Genomic DNA, 20774 nt, shown 5'->3' with positions numbered 1-20774 from the left:
ACTAGGTGGCGGTATGACCAGCCGATTAGTGTTCATCATGTTAGGTATAGTTCGATACCCGACTCCGTTTATCTTGGGATTGTAACAACTAATATTGATAGCCGCCATGATCTTTCTCCGGAAATCACGTGGGGATATATCAGTAATGGAAATGCAGAATTCCAGTCGATATTATGAGTACTCGTGCACCTGACCCCAGAATTTCGGCTTGTATAAACATTTAAGTACAGGAGCGTGGCTCATGATTTTGTTTAGTTGTTGAAAACAAGGTGACCCCTCCCCTTTATTCACTTCATAAAAATGATGACCCCCCCCCCCACCTTCTTTGAGTCCCAAATTAAGGTAAACCCCCTCTTACATGCCCCCGGCCGTAAAGAATGATCGCTCCCTTAGTTTGGAGTTCAATAGGATCGGAAAATTGAAAGAAAGTGCCTTTTCCTCGTCGGTGCGTGCGCAATTAAGACGTCTGGATCTGAGCCATAATAAACTCGATGGCAACGAAATTCACCCGCGTGCTTTTTACGGACTGGAAAAGCTGCAGGATCGGAGTTGGATTTGGATTACAATCGCGCCATTACACACTATAAGACGATTTGAAACGACGGGTTCTGCCGTTTGAAAGAAGCTCTGGAAAGTAAACTTGCAAAAAGCCAGCGTTGAAACGATACGAGAAGATCTGTTCAGATGTACTAAAAAAAACACTTGTACGTGCTCTTGAATGATAAATAAATTCAACATATTGCACCGACTGTTTTCAAGAACTTGAACTCTTTAGTCAAGGTGGTCTTACAACGAAACGATATGCAGTATTTGCCGGATAATATGATCAACGGTTCTATTAGCGTGAACGAAGTCAATCTGGGAAGCAATAAAATACTAACAATCCAACCGTCTGTTGGTTTTCAATACATGAAACACTTAACAAAACTCGATGTACATGATAATCCTTTGAACTGTGACTGTCGATTTGGTTTGGTTTCGTGAATGGATTGACACCACACATATTATCGCCGACATCAACAACACCAAGTGTGCGTCAGGACAACCTTTATAATACTATTCAAACCAGACGATCGACCTACAATGACGTGAATTCCCACTCATTATGGTTACTGTGGTATCTGTTGTTTGTTTTCTCATTCTTTGTGGAATGCTATCCGTGGTGTTTAACTATAGATGGAGACTAAGGTAGGTTTACACACATCACTAAGTTATATTTATAGGGCTACACCGACTACTTTATTAGAGGCATACATAGACACTTTTAATATTTATGCAAGCCAGTGTTTGTGTATTAGCCGAATTTTGGACAACATGGGTATTGAACATTTTCACACCAACGTATACTCCCGAATTTAACGCTGACGAGTTTACATTTCAACATCTCAAAACCATCTTCAAGCAACAAATTTACAAACAACTGGCGGAAGAAAACATGCCGTATGCCATTTTGCACGCAACAGCTGAGATTTCTGTTAGTGACTGCTATGGTTATTTCAGGCATCTGGGGTATTTAAACATGCAGTAAATTGTGTACACCATGTGTGAATCTTTTATTAAAGTGTGTTGTCATTCAGTGGAGAATATTATTGTTGATGGTTACCAACTACCCTTTATTCACCGACATATTATATTATTCCACCAATTCATGCAATTCAGAGAGAAACGTTAACGCTTAATAATTTAAACATTGCGTGATCAAGGTGCGTAGTAGATAGACGGACCGAAACATTGCATTCGTTTCCAATTTACCATTACAAGTAAGTATATTGTACTGTCCTGTTGTCATTCAACTCTGTGTTCTATGCATACGTACTTGATAAACTAAGTTATTTCTCGTAATTTGTTGTACAAATACAAGAACATCAAGACGTTGACAAATATGTAAACAAGTGACATGTTGAACAAATATTACCAAATTTTTCATGTCGCTCGGTCCCTAAGATTACACAAACAGTCAGAGTCATTTAAGACATAAGTGACAGTTTTGGTGTTATGTATTTGTACTGGTAGTTTTATCAGAATATTAACAGCAAACACATTGGCTACACATTGAACACAAATAGAAAGTTTTCTTTCTATTTTCACAGTTTTCATATTTAATTAGTTCCTAAAATAATATGCACAATTTCCATTCCGATTGTATGTAATGTATTTGTAATTGCAGTATTAAATTATGCAAATAAGTCAAATACATGTGGAACAGAAATATAAATTTTTTATTTACGTCAGTAACTTTACGGTCAGTCAATAAATCAATCAGACTGAATCATGCTGACAAGTAGAACTTTTATTTTGTCATCTATATTATATTGTTTTATTATGTTATTATATATATATATTTATTTTCATATATATATTTTCACTTTTTAAAGTATATTTTTGTCTTATCTTATTTTCGTTCAAGATTTCTTTTTATTTCACTTTCTCTAAAAAAAAATGTTGTGACGATTTTTCCCCGGTCTACGACCACTCGATTTCCATAGCAGGGGTGTGTAGCTCTAATATGACCGACTTCCGGTAGGCCTAACGGTCATTGTACTCCCTCGCGTGCACATTTGATTTGAATACATACGAATACATACGGGTCTATTTGACGACCCGATTAATGAATCCAAATTCCACTAATTCCTCCTCCCTCAGTCAAAGAAATTCACTAGTCCCTGACTTCGACCTTTTACCCTCTGATGACTGGGTCAGAATAAGACACATAGTAGATTGAACATTTATCGCACTGAGTTGAATGGTTGGACGAATAGCACTTAGAACACAAAAATGTCTATCATCTGCCAGTAGGAGTGCAATTGTATGTGTTCTTATGTAAATGTTAACACGGGTGGGTACAACAATGTGTTAGTCCTACCGGAAGTGGGTCATATCAGAGCTACTCCACACCCCTACGATAGAAATCGAGTGGTCCAAAGCCGGAAGCAAAATAATAAAAAACCTGGAAAAAAAATATATAAAAAATCAGGAAGAAAATTTGTAAGAAATCCGGAAGAAATTTTTTTTTTAAAAATCAGAATTAAAAATGAAATGAAATGAAAAGAGTTGAAATGTGTTTGTAAGACAAAAATAGTTTTTAAAAATGAAGAAATATATTTAAAAAGACAGAAATATTAAAAATCCTACAACTAACACGAAGAAATGGACATATAAAATAAAATCGTACAACTGACATAAAAAATTCAGAAAATAAAATGGAAAATTCAAAATTAAGCAATAAACCACCTCCTAGGTATGGTATACCCCGAGGTTTTGACCAGCTGATGACATATACGCATGGGCGTCAGCGAATGTGTCTATGGAGTCTACTTTGAAACCAAAGGCTATACCATACCCAGGGGGTCGTTTATTGCTATTATATTATACTAGTATATTGAAATTTGCAAAGAAACTTTTCAAAAACGGTAAAACAGACTACACTTTTTCATGGCAATGAAGAGTAGGTATACATCGGCCCCAGAACCTGAATATCTGTTGAATTTCAATTGTGATTCCATCCACTACGGGCCGATCTCACGATATAAAGTCAAGGACAACGTAACTAAATTTATTAAACTATGAATAGATTAATACTGTGCAGCTTATATCTGAAGTTTTGCTTAGTTTGCACAGTGGTAAGTTTATTAAATTTTGTGAATGGGCTGAACTTTGAATCGTTTTTTGATGGATTTAGGTACATGGTCTGCCTTACCGTGTTTGCATTTTAGATAGGGCCAAGAACGACGCTTTTGGATTATGTTGAGCAGCTCTACGGTGGTGGTTTTGAAGAAACATCGGACATTGGATATGTTATTCATTTCCCTCAGCAAGGGAAAAATAGCGTTCGGCAAGGAAGGCGTATTGTTGTGCAGGCTATCGACGGTAGGATTCGGCGGCCGTGATGGATGGAGACGACAGAGATCAAAAAATAAAATGAGTATACTATTCTCATTCAGGGCCGCGTAGAGTCAAGCTCTCTGTGCATTATCACTATTGTAGACGTGTTAGTTTGTTGCCTTGACCAATCAAATCTCTCGATTTGCATCATCAATATACTTGTATAATATAATGTTCTTTTTGGCATACTCGGCTTGCCATAATTTACTATATTTGTAACATTGCTTTTACAATGTAGACATTGAATAAGTCTGGATGCCAGCATGGTCTCTAACTAAACCACGTCTGGTCAAAGTCCCTCAATTAGCACAAAAAGTTGTTCATCCAATCAGTGAACCCCAAATGTTATAGTGACGTAAAGTAGCATCCTCATTGGGACATTACATAACTACCCCAATAAACACTAACTTTATAAGGGACTGTGTTATTGGTTAGAATTTTGTGATTGATAATGAAGACATCATGTTAATGACTGTGTGGGTGGCTGTGGGTGAATATTAAATTACATCTCGTGCATCTCATGACTTCTAGACAATCTGATTAAAAACTTATGTGGTGAAAGCAGGTACATGTCTTTATTTACCGCTATTTCCATCGTTTTGTGTCGTTTGTTTTGTGAAATAAGTGCATGTGGCCGCTTTCACCGCATCAGATTTTAATCAGATTGGACTTCTAGAGCAACGACTTTGACTATACTGTGAGTGCCAGTGGAGGTGTAAATTGTAACGATACTGTATAGGAACTAGATAGACTAACATTGAATGAAGTTGGGTGGCTTGTTTCACCAACACTTCACTTGCTAATAGTATATACCAGACTGTGTGTGCTGCTATTGTGTCACTCAGTGGGGATGACTAGTCAGCATTTATAAGGACCTCATATCCAATTACTTCTAATGTTGTTTTGCTCGTCAAAAAACACGTTTGTGTGCCCAGTAAAGTGTATATAAGGTATTTCGATTTCCGTGTAGATAGTATTAGGTGACTTTTACAATGAACTAGTCAAATATTACATATTAATGCAGTCACCATACCACCCATTCATTCATCCATCCATGATATAACTGATCTGAGCCGAGCACGACGACGACGTGCTCTCAAGGATAAAATTCTATACCTGCGACTCAAAGGAAGCATCTCAAAATACTGGGTAACAAAAAGAAACTAATAAAGGCTCGCTTGAACCTTTTTTGAATTGTGGCAAAGGTTCAAATTAGGTCACTATGCATGTGATGCATTATGCAATGAAAGTTGCCTGGAAACGAGTAGACGTTGCCAAAATATTTACATTCCCACTAAAGTTGTAGAATTCAGAAATTAATGAATTTGTAAAAATCATTCGCTGTCAATTTCGCCTTTTGTTTACTCAAAATGCATGTACTCTACTTATGCAACTATACTCTTGGAAGAAAAATTGTAATGATTAAAGTACTTGTAACAAAATCAAGAACCCAAGAAGTTCAAGGGAAGTTTTTCGTCTTTGAATGTGTTCTTTTGTTTAGTTTTGGCTTCTATATCGCTTTAAAATTAACTAAAATCGTGGCTAAAACGATAAAAAATTACAATGATAAACGAAGACCTAGGGAAACGATTGGCCCATTAGTCAGATGGTGAATTAAACTATAAATTAGTCTGGAAGCCAACATGGTTTCTAACCAAACCACGTCTGGTCAAAGTCCCTCAATTAGCACAAAAAGTTGTTCATCCAATCAGTGAACCCCGAATGTTATAGTGACGTAAACAGTGTTTAAGTAGAATCCTGAGCTGACAAATATACCATATTTGGACATTACACAACTGTCCGAATAAACACTAACTTTATGAGGGACTTTGTTATTGGTTAGAATTTTGTGATTGATTAACAAAGACATGATATTAATGACTGTGTGGATGGGTGGCTGTGGATGAATTTTGAATTGCATCTCTTGCATCTCAGGACATCCAGAGTAACGACTTTGACTATACTGCGTGGAGGTGTAAATCATAACTATACCGTATAGGAACTAGACTAACTATAATTGCAATGGTCATTAAAAGCCATGTTTAGTGTATTCCATATCTTAATTTGTTCACATTGTCTCACGAATGCATATAAAATAATGTTCTGTCGTCTGATTATTTTATATGGTTAATTATATGTACATGTATGGTCTGTTCTTTTTGTGCAGCCTAAGCAAAAAAGACCAAATTCAACAACACACACATTATGTTGTTTTTTCCAAAAGAAAATATGCGCAACAATTATCTCGTATGACTGGTGTGTAATTTTATCTCTCTCCCCTAAATTGGACAATGGTGAGGAGGTAAATAACATATTGTGTTACAGCTTCGAACTCCACAACTATTTTGTATTATTCAAACGCTTTTGTTGAATGTCATTTTCCCACTTTTTATGCAATTGGCGTTACGTATTTAACTCCGTGTACTCATTGTGTCATAAGTCAACAAACGAATGTAAACGCATTAAACTTTGCTCCCTTGCAGACCTCTTCGGTTTTTCTTCAGTTCAGGTTAACTGAACAAAAGCAGTGACTGCATTCCCACGGTGAGATAGTCAGCCGACACACGTAGACACTTTGGAAAAAAAAACTTATCACTACGTGTTTTCTTTCTTACACTGATGACTATATTTGATACTTTGAAAAGCTTCAAGCTTTTAGGGAATTTTCATTTTTAATACAACAAAACTTGTGATTAATGGAAATAAAAACAAAAACAAACACAATTAACATAATCTGTATTTTTATGTTATCAATAATCAAAATAAATCTCAGCACAATGATTTTATTAACTTCATTTGTAAGTATATTTTGTATGAAATCTATACTAACCAAAATTTAGAAAACATGATCAAGTTGGTCTCTAATCTTCCTATTAAAAAATAGATTTATTGGAACGGTCTAACGGTACAGCCAGCAAACATGAACAGACTAAACGTTACTCGTAAGTTACCAGGACCCTTGTAACGAGCTATTTGTTACTTCTGTCCTTAACGTTCATCGCTATTTCATAATGATAGTATATTGTTATAAGAATAAAATAAGTCTAACTTCCGACTAGGAATATTTCACCAATACATTGGTGGTTTACTGCGTCCATCTGGTTAGAGTTCCATCGTTTTGGCGAGAAAGAGAACTGGTAAATACAATTTCAAGCCCGTTGAAAGTATGTTTTCAAGAGACAGTAACATGTGCATACAATTTGAATAGTCTTTATACAACAACGTTCGACCAACTGTATCTCTTAGCCTGTCTCAAACTGTGCTACAACTACCTACTAGTAGCAAGTTTCTCTATACAGTGTACTCTTTCACTTCCTGGTGTTTAATTGTAAAACAAACTGTTGATAAGACCAAGACTGGTTAGTCACTGCACAGATAATATGGCACACATATACTCTCATTTCACTCAGACTATAAACAAACAACTCCAACAGTTGATGTTAAATTAGCAACTAGAACACAATACAATATTGCAACTTTGTTTACTATACCAGATTAGATATCCCATGGTGTAGCTACCCTGAAGACTCTCCTTAAAACTCCACTGGTTAAGTGTACACTAAATAAACACCAGTGAGTGAAAGATATTACAATGTGATCAATAGAGAAACTTGCTGCTAGTAGGTAGTTTCAGCACAGCTATGAGAAAGGCTAAGAGAAACAGTTGGCCGAACATCGTTGTAGCATTTGAATTTGTTGGGTTTACCGATGTCATGGTACATGAAGTAGCTACATAGGACAGGTCGTTCATTTTCCCATTTCGCATTACGAAATTTCGTTTTTTTTGGGGGGGGGGATTAAACTAAATGAAGGAATTACGTTTCTTGTGCGTCGGTTTTAAAATGACACAGCCCATAGTTCTTCTATCAACAGTTGCTGTAAGTCATTTCCCACAGCTTGGTCAAACAAATTTCGCTTCGTCATGATTCAAAACTCATTGGGCGCTCACAACAACTTACAAGTTTGAAATTGTCTGCTCCAATACAATTCAGAGCATGAATGCATGCATATTCATTGATGAGTCGATGTGGTATGATCTCTTTTCCTGTGTATACTTTGATTTATCCAAATTGACGACAGCAAGAATGTGAGTCTGCTTGCATGGTTCCCATGGTGACGTGTGTGTACACATACACAATGCCTTCTTGTTGGCAGGAGTTTTGTTTTGTTTATATTAAGAAACAGGCTTGGCACAGACCAGTCATTACAAAATATAAACAAAACAAAACTCCTGGGGAACTCACAATGTGTATGATACGCACAGTCCTTCGGCGGTCCTTCTACTTTTAAGCTGTGTTTACGGTAATGATACGCTGTGAACATCGTAATTGTCATTATTATTACTACAGATAAAGAATTTTTAATCTATGAATAAACTTTCCAAAATAGGGACTTACAGTTTTTTTCATATTGCATATCGTTTGCTAAACGCATTTTAACACTGTTTTAGCATGAAAATAACTTACAATAAATATACCATGTTAATCACTTTGAATGCTTGGGCAAAACAGGACTGTTGGTGTGATTGTGAAGTCAAACGTCCTGTGCATGTGGTTATCTGAGTGGTCGGGGTAATTTCACGTGTTTAGACATCCTACAGCATGATGCACACACACACACACACACACACACACACACACACACACACACACACACACACACACACAGATGATAGCATTCATTGTCAACCAGATCGAAGATGATCAGTTTGTGGTACAATGTTGAAAAAATCTACTTAGACTGCATGAAAATGTAGTTGCTTTGTTAAAAAAGGTCAACCATCACACGTACGAGTCCACCGCAATACGTTATTGTTAGTTACATGACCTGCTATGTGGTTATCCAGAAAACTGAGACATTTATATAAAGAAAGAAATGGGTGGTTGTGATCAGTTTTGTAATAAGCAAAACGTATCATTGGTTGAATTTTCTGAACTCTACACGGTTTTCATCAGTTTATCAATAGGAATTGTTTTGATGACTCAAATTTATAGATCGCAGTCGGTTCGCCTGAGAGGGATCATAGAAAATATCAGAAATATTGGGGAATGGAATCATGTAGTTTCCTGTGCAGAAAAAAATGAATAATTTTAATTTATAAATTGTTGCTGAAAATGACAGATTTTCGGTTTAGCACCCTTCAATTATCTTTTAGGGGTAAAATTTTGAAATTTTGGAAGTAAACAATTGTCGTCACGGGCGTTGTTTTTCTGTTTTGCTGTCAACAACGCGGTTACCAACCGTGTGGTTACGATAAATAGATGACATCATCATTAAACTTATTGTTGAAATGTTTCATCCAATTACGTTACTTGAGTAGTTTGACTGACAGCTATGAACACCATATAATGACAAAAATCACGGGTTGCGCCGTCAGTAGCTCTTCGACTGTTCAACCGACTGTTGATAATCGTAAACTGATCTGTTGGTGGTATTCTCATCGGTAAGGTAGGCTGAAAATATTCTCAATCTAACTCGAGTCAGAAAGATGTTGCGCATAATGTTTCCTATTTTTATCACCTCATCTACCGATTATTACCACTTGAAAATTTCAATTATGAAATGATGATTTGGAAATTATTATTCGACATCGTATCCTATTCACATTTTTGGTAGCCAGGCTTACAGAGAAGACCAATTCAGGTTTATCTGAAATTGCAAACTTTATTTTCCACTGTCATCTTTCCTTTAAAACTCAAACAGGTTTATGTACAAATGTATACATGATATTCAAACTGTCAGTCATGTATGTCGCAACACGTTGTTATAGTACGCTCAATGTTTTGACATTGAAAACCGTCTCAAAATACTTAGCCAAGTTATTTGAGTGTACAGGGATTTCAGGTCAAACTAAATTCCTCTACAACTGTAGTGGTGCTTGGTTATAGGGAACTCACATTTTCTCGACAGAAACTTCTTTGAATGCCTTTACTCCAGTTCAAGGAAAAACCTCGTGATTTCCCACACATCTACAAATATCGCGTTAGAATACCCTGCTAGGCGGGAAAAAATTATTGTCTTTCTGATAACACTGTCTCACAGAATAGGGTACGTAGGTCGGGATTTTATCTTATTTTATCTTTTTCGTTTTTTATTTCGAGAACATATTGCCTCGACCAAAAACGAAACGAAATATCTGTCAAAATGCCCCTTTCTCTGATATTTTGATGAAATATGTATAAGCATCACTGGGAAAAGAAGCGGACGTGCATGAAGGTCAAGAAGACAAATAATTACTTATCTTTTTGTTTTAAATGTTTAAAAAATGTCAGAGTCGGCGGTTTGAACAAGGGTCGGTCGGGATATCGGAAACACATTTTTTTATTTCGCCGTACGAATCAGAAAACATTTTTTTGTCTGGAATAGACAGTTCAATACTAGTCGACATGAACAGACGAAACATTGCTCGTAAGTAATCAGGACCCTTGGTCGTGTAACGAGCTATTTATTACTTCTATACTTAACGTTCATCGCTATTTCGTAATAATAGTTGATATTGTTATGTGAAAGAAAATGAGTCTAACTTCTGACTAGGAATGTTTCACCTACACGTTGGTGGTTTACTGCGTCAGCATGGTTGAAGTTCTGTCTTGTTGGCGTTATTTACGGTAATGGTACGCTATGAGCATCCTAATTATTATTATTATTACTACAGATAAAGAATTTTCAATTTATGAATAAACTTTCCAAACTGGAAATTACAGGTTTTTTTTCATACTGCACATCGTTTACGATACACGTTTTAACACTGTTTCAGCGTTGTTTTTGCATGAAAATAACTTTAAAATATACAGAGTTTAATCATGTGTGCACTGATGAGACGTTGAATGCCTGGGGCAAATTTACAACAGGACCGGAGTGTTCGTGTGATTGTGAAGTCAAATATCCCGTGGTTATATGGTATCTGACTGGCTGTGGGTAATTTCACGTGTTTGGACATCCTAAAGCATGATACATTGATAGCACACACATGATAGTATTCATTGTCGGCCAGATTGAAGATGGTCACTGTATTGGTACAATGTTGCAAAAAGTGTTCTCAGACTGCAGGAAAATGTTGTTGCCTTGCCTCGGAATTATGTAGTTTCCTGTGCAGGTAAAATATCAGCCCAAACTTTATTAAATAATTTATTTGATAAACTGTTGCTGAAATTGACAGATTTTCAGTTTTGCACTCTTCAACTAACTTTTTAGGGATAAAATTTTGATATTTTGCACTAAGCAATTGTCGTCATGGGCGTTGGTTTTCTGTTTTGCTGTCAACAGCGCGGTTGCCAACTGTCTCGTTACGTTAAACAGATGACATCATCATTTAAACTTATTGTTGAAATATTTCGTCCAATCACGTTACTTGAGTAGTTTGATTGATAGTTATTAACACCATGCATGTAAGAGCAAAAATTTCGGGTTGCGCCGTCAGTAGCTCTTCGACTGTTCAACCGACTGTTGATAATCGTAAACTGATCTGTTGGTGGTATTCTCATCGGTAAGGTAGACGGAAAATATTCTCAATCTAACTCGAGTCAGAAAAATGTTGCATAGAATGTTTCTTATTTTTATCACTTCATCTACTATCACTTCATCTACCACTTTAAATTTCAATTATGAAATTATGATTTGGAAATTATTATTGAACATCGTGTCCTATTCACGTTTTTCGTAGCCAAGCTTACAGAGAAGTAAACCAATTCAAGTTTATCAGAAACTGCCAACTTTATTTTCCACTGTCATATTTCCTTTAAAACTCAAACAGATTCATGTACAAATGTATACATGATATTCAAACTGTCAGTTACTGGATGTCGTAACACGTTGTGAAAGTACGCTCAGTGTTTTGACATGATTGAAAAACGTTTCAAAATATTCCTCCAAGCTATTTGAGTGTACAGGGATTTTTGGTCAATCTAAATTCTTATACAGCAGTAGTGGTACTTGGTTGTAGGGAACTCACATTTTCTCGACAGAAACGTCTTTGATTGCCTTTACTAAAGTTTAAGGAAAAACCTCGTGATTTCCCGCACATCTACAAATATCGCGTTAAAATACCCTGTTTGGCGGGAAAAAAAAGTATTGTCTTTCCGATAACAGTGTCACAGAATAGGGCACCTAGTTTGGGAATTTGTTTTTGATTTCGAGAAAATATTGCTTCGACCAAACACCAAAGGAAATATCTGTCAAAATATCCCTTCTGTGATATTTTGATGAAATGTGTATAAGCATCTCTGGTGAAAGAAATCAGACATGCATGAAGGTCAAGAAGACAAACAATTTCTTAATTATTTGTTTTAAATGTTTAAAAAATGTCAGGGTCGGCGGTTTAAACAAGGGTCGGTCGGGATATCGGAAACACACATTTTTTTTTTATTTTGCCCTACGAATCAGAAAAACATTTTTTTTGTCTAGAATCGACAGTTCAATACTAGTCGACATGAACAGACGAAACGTTACTCGTAAGTTACCATGACCTTTGTAACGAGCTATTTATTACTTCTGTCCTTAACGTTCATCGCTATTTCGTAATGACAGTTGATATTGTTATCGATATTGTTATCATTTTGAGAGAAAATGAGTCTAACTTAGGAATATTTCGCCTACACGTTGATGGTTCACTGCGTCAACCTGGTTGAAGTTCTGTCTTGTTGGCGTTATTTACGGTAATGGTACGCTGTGAGCATCCTAATTATTGTTATTATTACTACAGATAAAGAATTTTCAATCTATGAATAAACTTTCCAAAACTGGAAATTACAGGGGGTTTTCATAGTACACATCGTTTACGATACACGTATGAACGTTTCAGCGTGTGTTCTTTGCATGAAAATAATTTACAATATACTATGTTACTCACGTGTGGACTGACGAGACGTTGAATGCTTAGGGCAAATTTACAACAGGAATGTTGGTGTGATTGTGAAGTCAAACATCCCGTGGTTATATGGTATCTGACTGGCTGTGGGTAATTTCACGTGTTTAGACATCCTAAAGCATGATACATTGATAGCACACACATGATAGTATTCAGTGTCTGCCAGATCCAAGATGGTCACTGTATGGTACAATGTTGCAAAACGTGTTCTCAGGCTGCAGAAAAATGTAGTTGCCTTGCCTTGGAATTATGTAGTTTCCTGTGCAGGTAAAATATCAGCCCAAACTTTATTAAATAATTTAATTGATAAATTGTTGCTGAAAATGACAGACAGATTTTCAGTTTTCCGCTCTTCAACTAACTTTTTAGGGATAAAATTTTGATATTTTGGCACTAAGCAATTGTCGTCATGGGCGTTGGTTTTCTGTTTTGCTGTCAACAGCGCGGTTACCAACTGTCTCGTTACGTTAAACAGATGACATCATCATTTAAATTAAACTTATTGTTGAAATGTTTCGTCCAATCACGATACTTGAGTAGTTTGATTGACAGTTATGAACACCATGCATGTAAGAGCAAAAATTTGGGGTTGCGCCGCCAGTAGCTCTTCGACTGTTCAACCGACTGTTGACAATCGTAAAGTATTCTGGTGGTGGTATTCTCATCGATAAGGTAGGCGGAAAATATTCTCAATCTAACTCGAGTCAGAAAAATGTTGCGCAGAATGTTTCTTATTTTTATCACTTTCAATTATGTAATGATGATTTGGAAATTATTATTGGACATCGTATCATATTAACGTTTTTCGTAGCCAAGCTTACAGAGAAGTAAACTAATTCAAGTTTATCTGAAATTGCCAACTTTATTTTCCACTGTCATCTTTCCTTTAAAACACAAACAGATTCATGTACAAATGTATACAAGATATTCAAACATTCAGTTACTGTATGTCGTAACACGTTGTTATAATACGCTCAATGTTTTGACATTGAAAACCGTCTCAAAATAAAACCACTAACGGGATGTTGCTTCAGCGGGAAAATATGCTCTGGTTTGCGAGAATGGGTTGGGAACGAATCGAACGACGTCAACGTCAGGACACCTACTTTTCACGTGTGCACAGCAAGATTGTTTTCAGTTTCTGTGCGTTTTATCTGTGGACAAGTTTAACTTCAAAGCGAATTGATTGACATCAAACCACTTCATTTCCATTTTTAAAAATCCTATCGAATTCAATATTTACAGTACATTGTAAGTTTAGTACTTCTGCAATTTTATAGAATAGAACGGGAGCTCTTGTAATTTTTTTTTGTTCCAAAAGGCACGACTTTGAGTTTTTAACACAGCTGTTGTTGCTATTCCATCAAACCAGAGCAATAGTTATTTAAGCGAACGCAACGAACTTCTCGTCTTCATGGAAAGTAAGTAAGTTACCGTAAAGTCCAGTTATTTACGACAATGGTTTTGACAGAATGATTTCATAAAAATGGTTTTGGGCGGCAGATTTGACAATGTTTAGTGACGGTATATTTTGGTGAGTGATGTTTGACGGTATACTTTGACGACAGTTGTTTTTGTGGTATATTTTGACGACGATACTTTGGTGGTGCGCATGTCGCGTCGGTCATCACATTTTACTAGATATATGAGGTGCTAGATATGTGTGGTTAAGTCCGGTTCTCTGTTCTGTGTGAGAAATACTGGTAATTGACGCCATACTCTATTCTTGTCTGTGATCTAGTGTATTGAACGTATTTAGGTCGACATCAAAAGGCCGATGTCATACAAAATATCGTGTGGCTTGCGAGAATGGATAAAAAACGAAATTGCTTTAACTTGGGGTTGGGATTTCGATCGAAATTAGTTTTCATCCCCAAAAATTACTTTACTTTAAATTTTTGTGGAACTACTTTGTAATTATTTTGTAATTATGCGGGACGAAATTGAAAGATGAAAAACATATGGAGATAGTACCAGATCGAATATCCGGGATGGAACATTGTTATATAAACACTAACCGTTTCACGGCAGAGCGGAAAAACCCCGGGCGGAAAAAATATGCTCTGGCTTCCGAGAATGGGATGGGAACAATCGAACGACGCGAATTGATAGGCATCAAGCTCTATTTTTCAAAAAGGCTAGCTATTTTAATATTTACCGTTGTAAGCTTAGTACTTCTGTAATTCTATAGAATAGAACGGGAACTCTTGTAAAATTCTATTTTTTGGTTCCAAAAGGCACGAGTTTGAGATGAGAGTTGGTATTCTATCAATCCAAGTACAAAGTAACATCTTTAGACGCAACGAACTTAATGTCACTATAGAGAGTAAGTTAGTTAGCATTACGGTAAACTTCAGTGAAGAGCACAGTCATTTACAACAATGGTTTTGGCAGTATGTTTTGACAAGAATGCTTTTCTGGCGGTAGATTTGACAATAGTTTTGACTGTATATTTTGGTGAGTGATTTTTGGCGGTATTCTTTGACGACAGTTGTGTTCACAGTACATTTTGATTGGTGGTGCGCATGTCGGCCATAACATGTTACCTGATAGTTGAGTATTTTTTGGCGGTATAGTTTGACGACAGTTGTTTTCACGGTATATTTTGACGACAATTTGTTGTGCGCATGTCGCGTCGGTCATCACATGCTACTGGATAGTTGAGGTGCTCGGTATGTGTATTGAGGCCATACTCTAGTGTAGTGAACGTATCGTGTTTTCTGTGCGTTTTACTTGTGGACTAGTTAAACTTCAAAGTGAATTGATAGACATAGAAAATAAGGCCACTGGATTGCCGTATTAAACAAAACATCGAATTCACTATTTACTGTAATGCTTCTGTAACATATTAGAATAGAATGGAGCACTTGTAAAATTTATTTTCGGTTCCAAGACATTTGACTTTGAGTTTTTAAAACAACTGTTGTTGGTGTTCTAAACGATATGTTTAGGCGAAGTAACGAACTTCTCGTCACCATGGAGATTACGTTAATTTAGTTAGCATTACCGTAAAGGGGATATATCTATTTTTATTGTTGTACTACTTTTGGAACGTTACAGAATATAATGGGTGCTCCCAAAAAAGAATTTATTATAGGCGAAACGTATAGAAAAAGGAATTCCGGCAATCAAAACTTGTACCAAAGTAGTGTTTGTTGTATGTGATTTCAAGTTTCGTGTACACTTTGGAGAGAGTCACATGAAACACGGTTTCCTGTTTATAACTTTTCTAATTTAATTTAAAATACACAGTCATAATTAATAATATTCACCATATGTATTACATTTACAACCGGCTGGAGAAAATTTAAACTACATCCGTTGGTATTACTTGGTTAACAAAGGATTATTATTAATAACAATGCTACGTTTCAATGACATTTGATTCTTTTTGTAATTTGGGAGATGTGCAAATTAATTGCAAGGCTGTTTTGTTGGTTTTCTGACATTTTACTCCCTTTTGATTGAGAGTGACACTGTGTTCATGTTTTGCTACCATAGATGTGAAGTGAATATGTAGTTGAAAACGTTGTTTAAAAAATGAACAGCTTATCCCTTTCTGACTTATGTTTCATTTGTGATGTCATAACAGCTTGAGTAAGTTAAATGCAAACATCTTGTCGTCTCCGACTTTTCGTTACGCCATGTAGGTTGTCGGGTTATCAGTACATAAAACTAAGTTGACCTGCGCTCTGCACAGTCAACGATTTTAAATTATATTTCGATAAAAAGTTACAAGATACCACTAGTAGTAGTAGTAGTAGTAGTAGTAGTAGTAGTAGTAGTAGTAGTAGTTGTTGTTGTTGTTGTTGTTGTTGTTGTTGTTGTTGTTGTTGTTTTTGTTGTTGTTGTTGTTGTTTAAATCAACTTTTTTCTGGGTTTCGTTTCTTCAAAGTTTTATTGCGGATTTCATTCCCTCCCATCGAAATAGTTTAACCGTTGGTTTTACTGTTTGATGATAGACTGGTTTTTACCAAGCGATATACTTTGCTAGTCACATGATGGCTCATGAAATCGTCTGACAGTTTTAAATCTATAAATTACAAATACCGTTCCTCATATTTCTATTTTGTTGTTCTTCATAATAGTATTTCTTGTTAAGTTGATGCAGACACCACAGTTGATATAATTCCGATAAAGTGATTATCAACTGATAACGTGAATTTTACCAATATGACGGTTGATTATGGCAGTATATAAGTAGTCAATTATTTTAATATGACAACCACTGATGCTGATGGTGTTCTATATTTTCCAAAATATATTGTATTTTTCCTGACATGTTCACTTTTGATTGCAAACAAATCACTGGGAGAAAATGATACATCGATACATTTTTTCCGTTTCAAAAGACACGACCGCTGTTGACGGAAATTCTCACAAGCCGGAGCATTATTTTTTTCCGCGGACATAACTTGACGAACTCCTCGTCACCATGGAGAGTACGTTGGTTATCATTACCGTAAAGAGGAAAGCTGTTTACAATGATGGTTTTTGACGGTATATTTTGACGATAGTTATTCTGGCGATATGTTTTTACAACATGTATTATCATTAATGAAACATCAACTAAACTCGCCAGCTGGTGGCGCTCTTCAATGGGTTCGGAATCCCATCACTTGAGGGACTCCGTATATACTGTAAGCCCCCCCCCCCCCTTACCATAGTACTTCAATGACTACATTGTCAAACTCCGAACTTATATTAAGCAGTGCAGTTACGGTGAGATATATAGCCCGGTCTTTCGTTGACCTCAGGAAAGACGAACTATTCTTACGACATTTGGACTTTTCCGAAAATCTGGTTTAAAAATATAATGGTAGTCAAAACAATACATCACTACCTTCTGGAATCTAGCATCCATGAGAGTGGACACCATCTCTCTTCTGCCATCTTAATTTTAAATTATTTATTGGGTTATTGAAATTGTTCACCACATTTAATACCAACATACATTCATTACTACATTTTCAGTTCAGTTCTAAAAACTGAGTGCAATGTATTAACAGATCGTGATATGTAAATGTTTGAATAGTAATTTTGAACACTCATTGTTTCTCTTTCGTTGTTACAGGTGGCATAAAAATAGCTAAAATGAAGTGGTTCTTGTCCGTAGCGTTCCTGTTGGGAAGTTGCCATATCAACCAAGCAGCAGGTAATGTGTACACTCTTGCATTTCAAGGCAACTAATTGATAGAAACCCCCCCCCCCCCCCCATCCCACTGATATTTCAGTCACGGTAAAAACATCGTATTTCCGTCGGTTTTGTTCACTTTCAACCCAGATCACTACAGGTTTTTTTTGAGATTTCACTCATAACTGTGATCATAGGGGGAGTAGTCTCAATATGTGTGGCTTGGCGAAGACTAATATATACTAATTGTTGTTGGTCCTGTGACGTCTATATATCTCAATCTCTGCCCCCCCCCCCGATAAATTTAACGCACGCGCACCCAGCACATTCACTTCCCCATGCTTTGTTCACCTTTTCCCGAATGCAGTACGTAAAGAAGAATTAGGTTGCCCCATTATTTTTGCATTCGAAATTCAATACGTGTATGTTTTTTTAGTCATTTTCTCACACCAGTCCCCACTACCAATCATGATATATTAGTGAGTGAACAAAGCTCGTTAGAAATGATACGATTTTTAGCCTCAATTGTTATTCTAGAGCCATGTTTTATAAAACAACTGTCGGTCTACCCATGTTATTTAGTAATGACTGATAAAACCAAAGGGATTTGTATAAATTGGGTAATTACGGTTACTGATATAAATTTAATAACCAAACAGTTTCCTTATCACGTGGTGGCATTTGAGAGCAAATAAACCGTGTCTGTTTATAGATCTTGTCACCTGTATTCTATCATTTCTCAATTCAGACGTAACAATTGCTGCCAGCTCTTTCGTCATCACTGACCCATCATCCTACACCATCTCGACCACAGCTGTTTCCCTCACCTTCCAATTAGGGTTTGTGGGCGATGGCTCAGGATCACCAGTAACACCAACTGGTATCACATTGGTTCTCGCTCAAGACAATACAATGGGAACTCCGTCTGGTGCATTTGCTATTACTGGTACCGTTATACCAGCAGTAGCTTCTGATGACGATGGTACCAGTGGTAAAGGTTTAACTACTGGTTTCATAGCAGCATCAGTTGCAGCAGAAGACGCGACCAAGTGTGCAGCTTATACCCACCTTTGTGCCAAAGTTGAACCAGGTACCAGTAACTACCAGTGTATTGACATCAGTGCTAAAAAGAACTGTGGTTAGTATTATTTTTTTTCCCCTTTTAACTACATGAATTATTAGATCTGTTTCAATGAACTCCAATTGGTGAAAGTTACTGATCTTCATCAATTCATCTACTTTCTCTTATTGATTTAAAAAGAAGAGTAGTTGCCCCAGCAGTGATGTGAAAGTGAAGTGAAGTTGATTTATGACCTTGTATCAAAACTATTGCAATTTGTAACTTTTCGAAGATACTTAAAAAGGATGATAAAAAGGAAAAATATTCATATATGTGCCGTAAAAGGGTTTAAAATGTCATTTATGAGACATCAGCTCATTATATTTCAAAATAAAATGGTTTTCTCTGAAGGGTTTTTGTCATCGACAACAGCAAAATTTGTAAAATGAAAAACGTATAAAATACAGTCATGGTACAAGATGAAATCGAAATACCGATAACGAACAAATACACTTAGTTTTTAAAAACTGTTGTAAACACTTAGGCTTAATACAATGTGTGGTTCCGATTACGATCAATTTTAGAATAGGTGGGGTAGGTAGATTTTTTATTTTATTTTTTCATATATACATATTTCATATGAAAGTGTCTAGTTCAGGTATATATCCCATTGTTTTCCATATGGTAACTGTGATATTGGTTTCTTCTCATCAGATGTACAGCCATTACAAATTGGAAAAACAGTTTTATATTGTCTTTTTAAGTTGATGTCAGTCCACTATTTCTTTCGAAACCTCATAATTTTCGCGATTTCATTATTCGAATACATAAAAAAACGTTTAAGATCAGCAGTGAAAAGCTAGGCGGGGTCGGGTAACTGGAACAAAACAATTTATTTCTTAGGCCTTAGGCAACCACGTCGTATTGTGTGTATGATAAGGATAGTTTGGGGATAGATTATGCGTAAAACACTCGAAGGCTAGCAACCCTTACTACATGTACTATATGATATATAATCGCCAGAACTCGTTCACTATCTATTCCTATTCAATTAGCGTGTCGGTGTGTTTGGGACGTTACAGTAACTGCTCTTTAATAGGAAGACATTTTCTTCACCAAATAGAACATAGTATCATATGAGATAGGGAGATTTTTATTGGAGAAAAATTGCGGTCAACAGAGTGTAACAAGACAATTGAATGGTTCAAGATTAAAATAAACCATAATGCGGTAACAGTTCAAATACAATGTGTCAACTCATAACAATAACAAATATGTAAGAAGCACTGCTGCACTGCACTGATATGGTCACTGACACATTCTTGCACTCTGTACGTATCTGGTTATTTATAAACATTACAAACATTCTGAAGAATCTGAATTTTGTCTTTACTCTACAGCAACTCCTTGTACTGCGTTGACCGCAGCAACTAATGGAGCTATAACACCTGCAGCTGCAACATCTGGTGAAGTGACCTTCTCCTGTAATGATGGATACAAACTCAGCGACGCAACTAAGGACAAAAGTACCTGTGCCGACGATGGAACATGGAGTGTGACACCGGCGACAACCTGTGTAGCAGGTACGAGTTATGTATACCATGTTAAGCCTTTTTGTATGGCTTTTATAGAGTCGAAGATTGTCAGTTCTTCTAAAGCCTCTTAGTCTATTTGGCTGACTTTTTGATCAAATGTTGTCGATATGCTCGGTCATTGACCCTGAGTGAAACACTTGCCCCATACCACTACAGTCGGGCTTTGAGCACACCTCTGTGTTTGATTTGATTTAATTGTTACACTGTAAGTAAGGAGTTTCAGTGTCGTTTACTTTG

At 36.3% G+C, this 20774-nt stretch overlaps 1 protein-coding gene across 1 annotated transcript in view; it reads left to right on the top strand.

The window, feature by feature from the left end:
• The window catches only part of LOC144433168 (uncharacterized), a 40639-nt gene that overhangs the window by 16725 nt on the left and 3140 nt on the right, over positions 1–20774 (top strand). Inside the window, exons 7-10 of the mRNA XM_078121477.1 lie at positions 14986–15074; positions 17823–17903; positions 18631–19020; positions 20343–20525. Of these exons, the coding sequence (XP_077977603.1) occupies positions 14986–15074; positions 17823–17903; positions 18631–19020; positions 20343–20525 (743 nt within the window). The remainder of the gene's footprint in view (positions 1–14985; positions 15075–17822; positions 17904–18630; positions 19021–20342; positions 20526–20774) is intronic.

The sequence above is a fragment of the Glandiceps talaboti genome, chromosome 3 (assembly GCF_964340395.1).
Source record: "Glandiceps talaboti chromosome 3, keGlaTala1.1, whole genome shotgun sequence".
In the NCBI taxonomy this organism is placed as follows: domain Eukaryota; kingdom Metazoa; phylum Hemichordata; class Enteropneusta; family Spengelidae; genus Glandiceps; species Glandiceps talaboti.
Note: the sequence above shows the minus strand (reverse complement) of the source record. Positions and strands in the feature narration are given on the sequence as shown.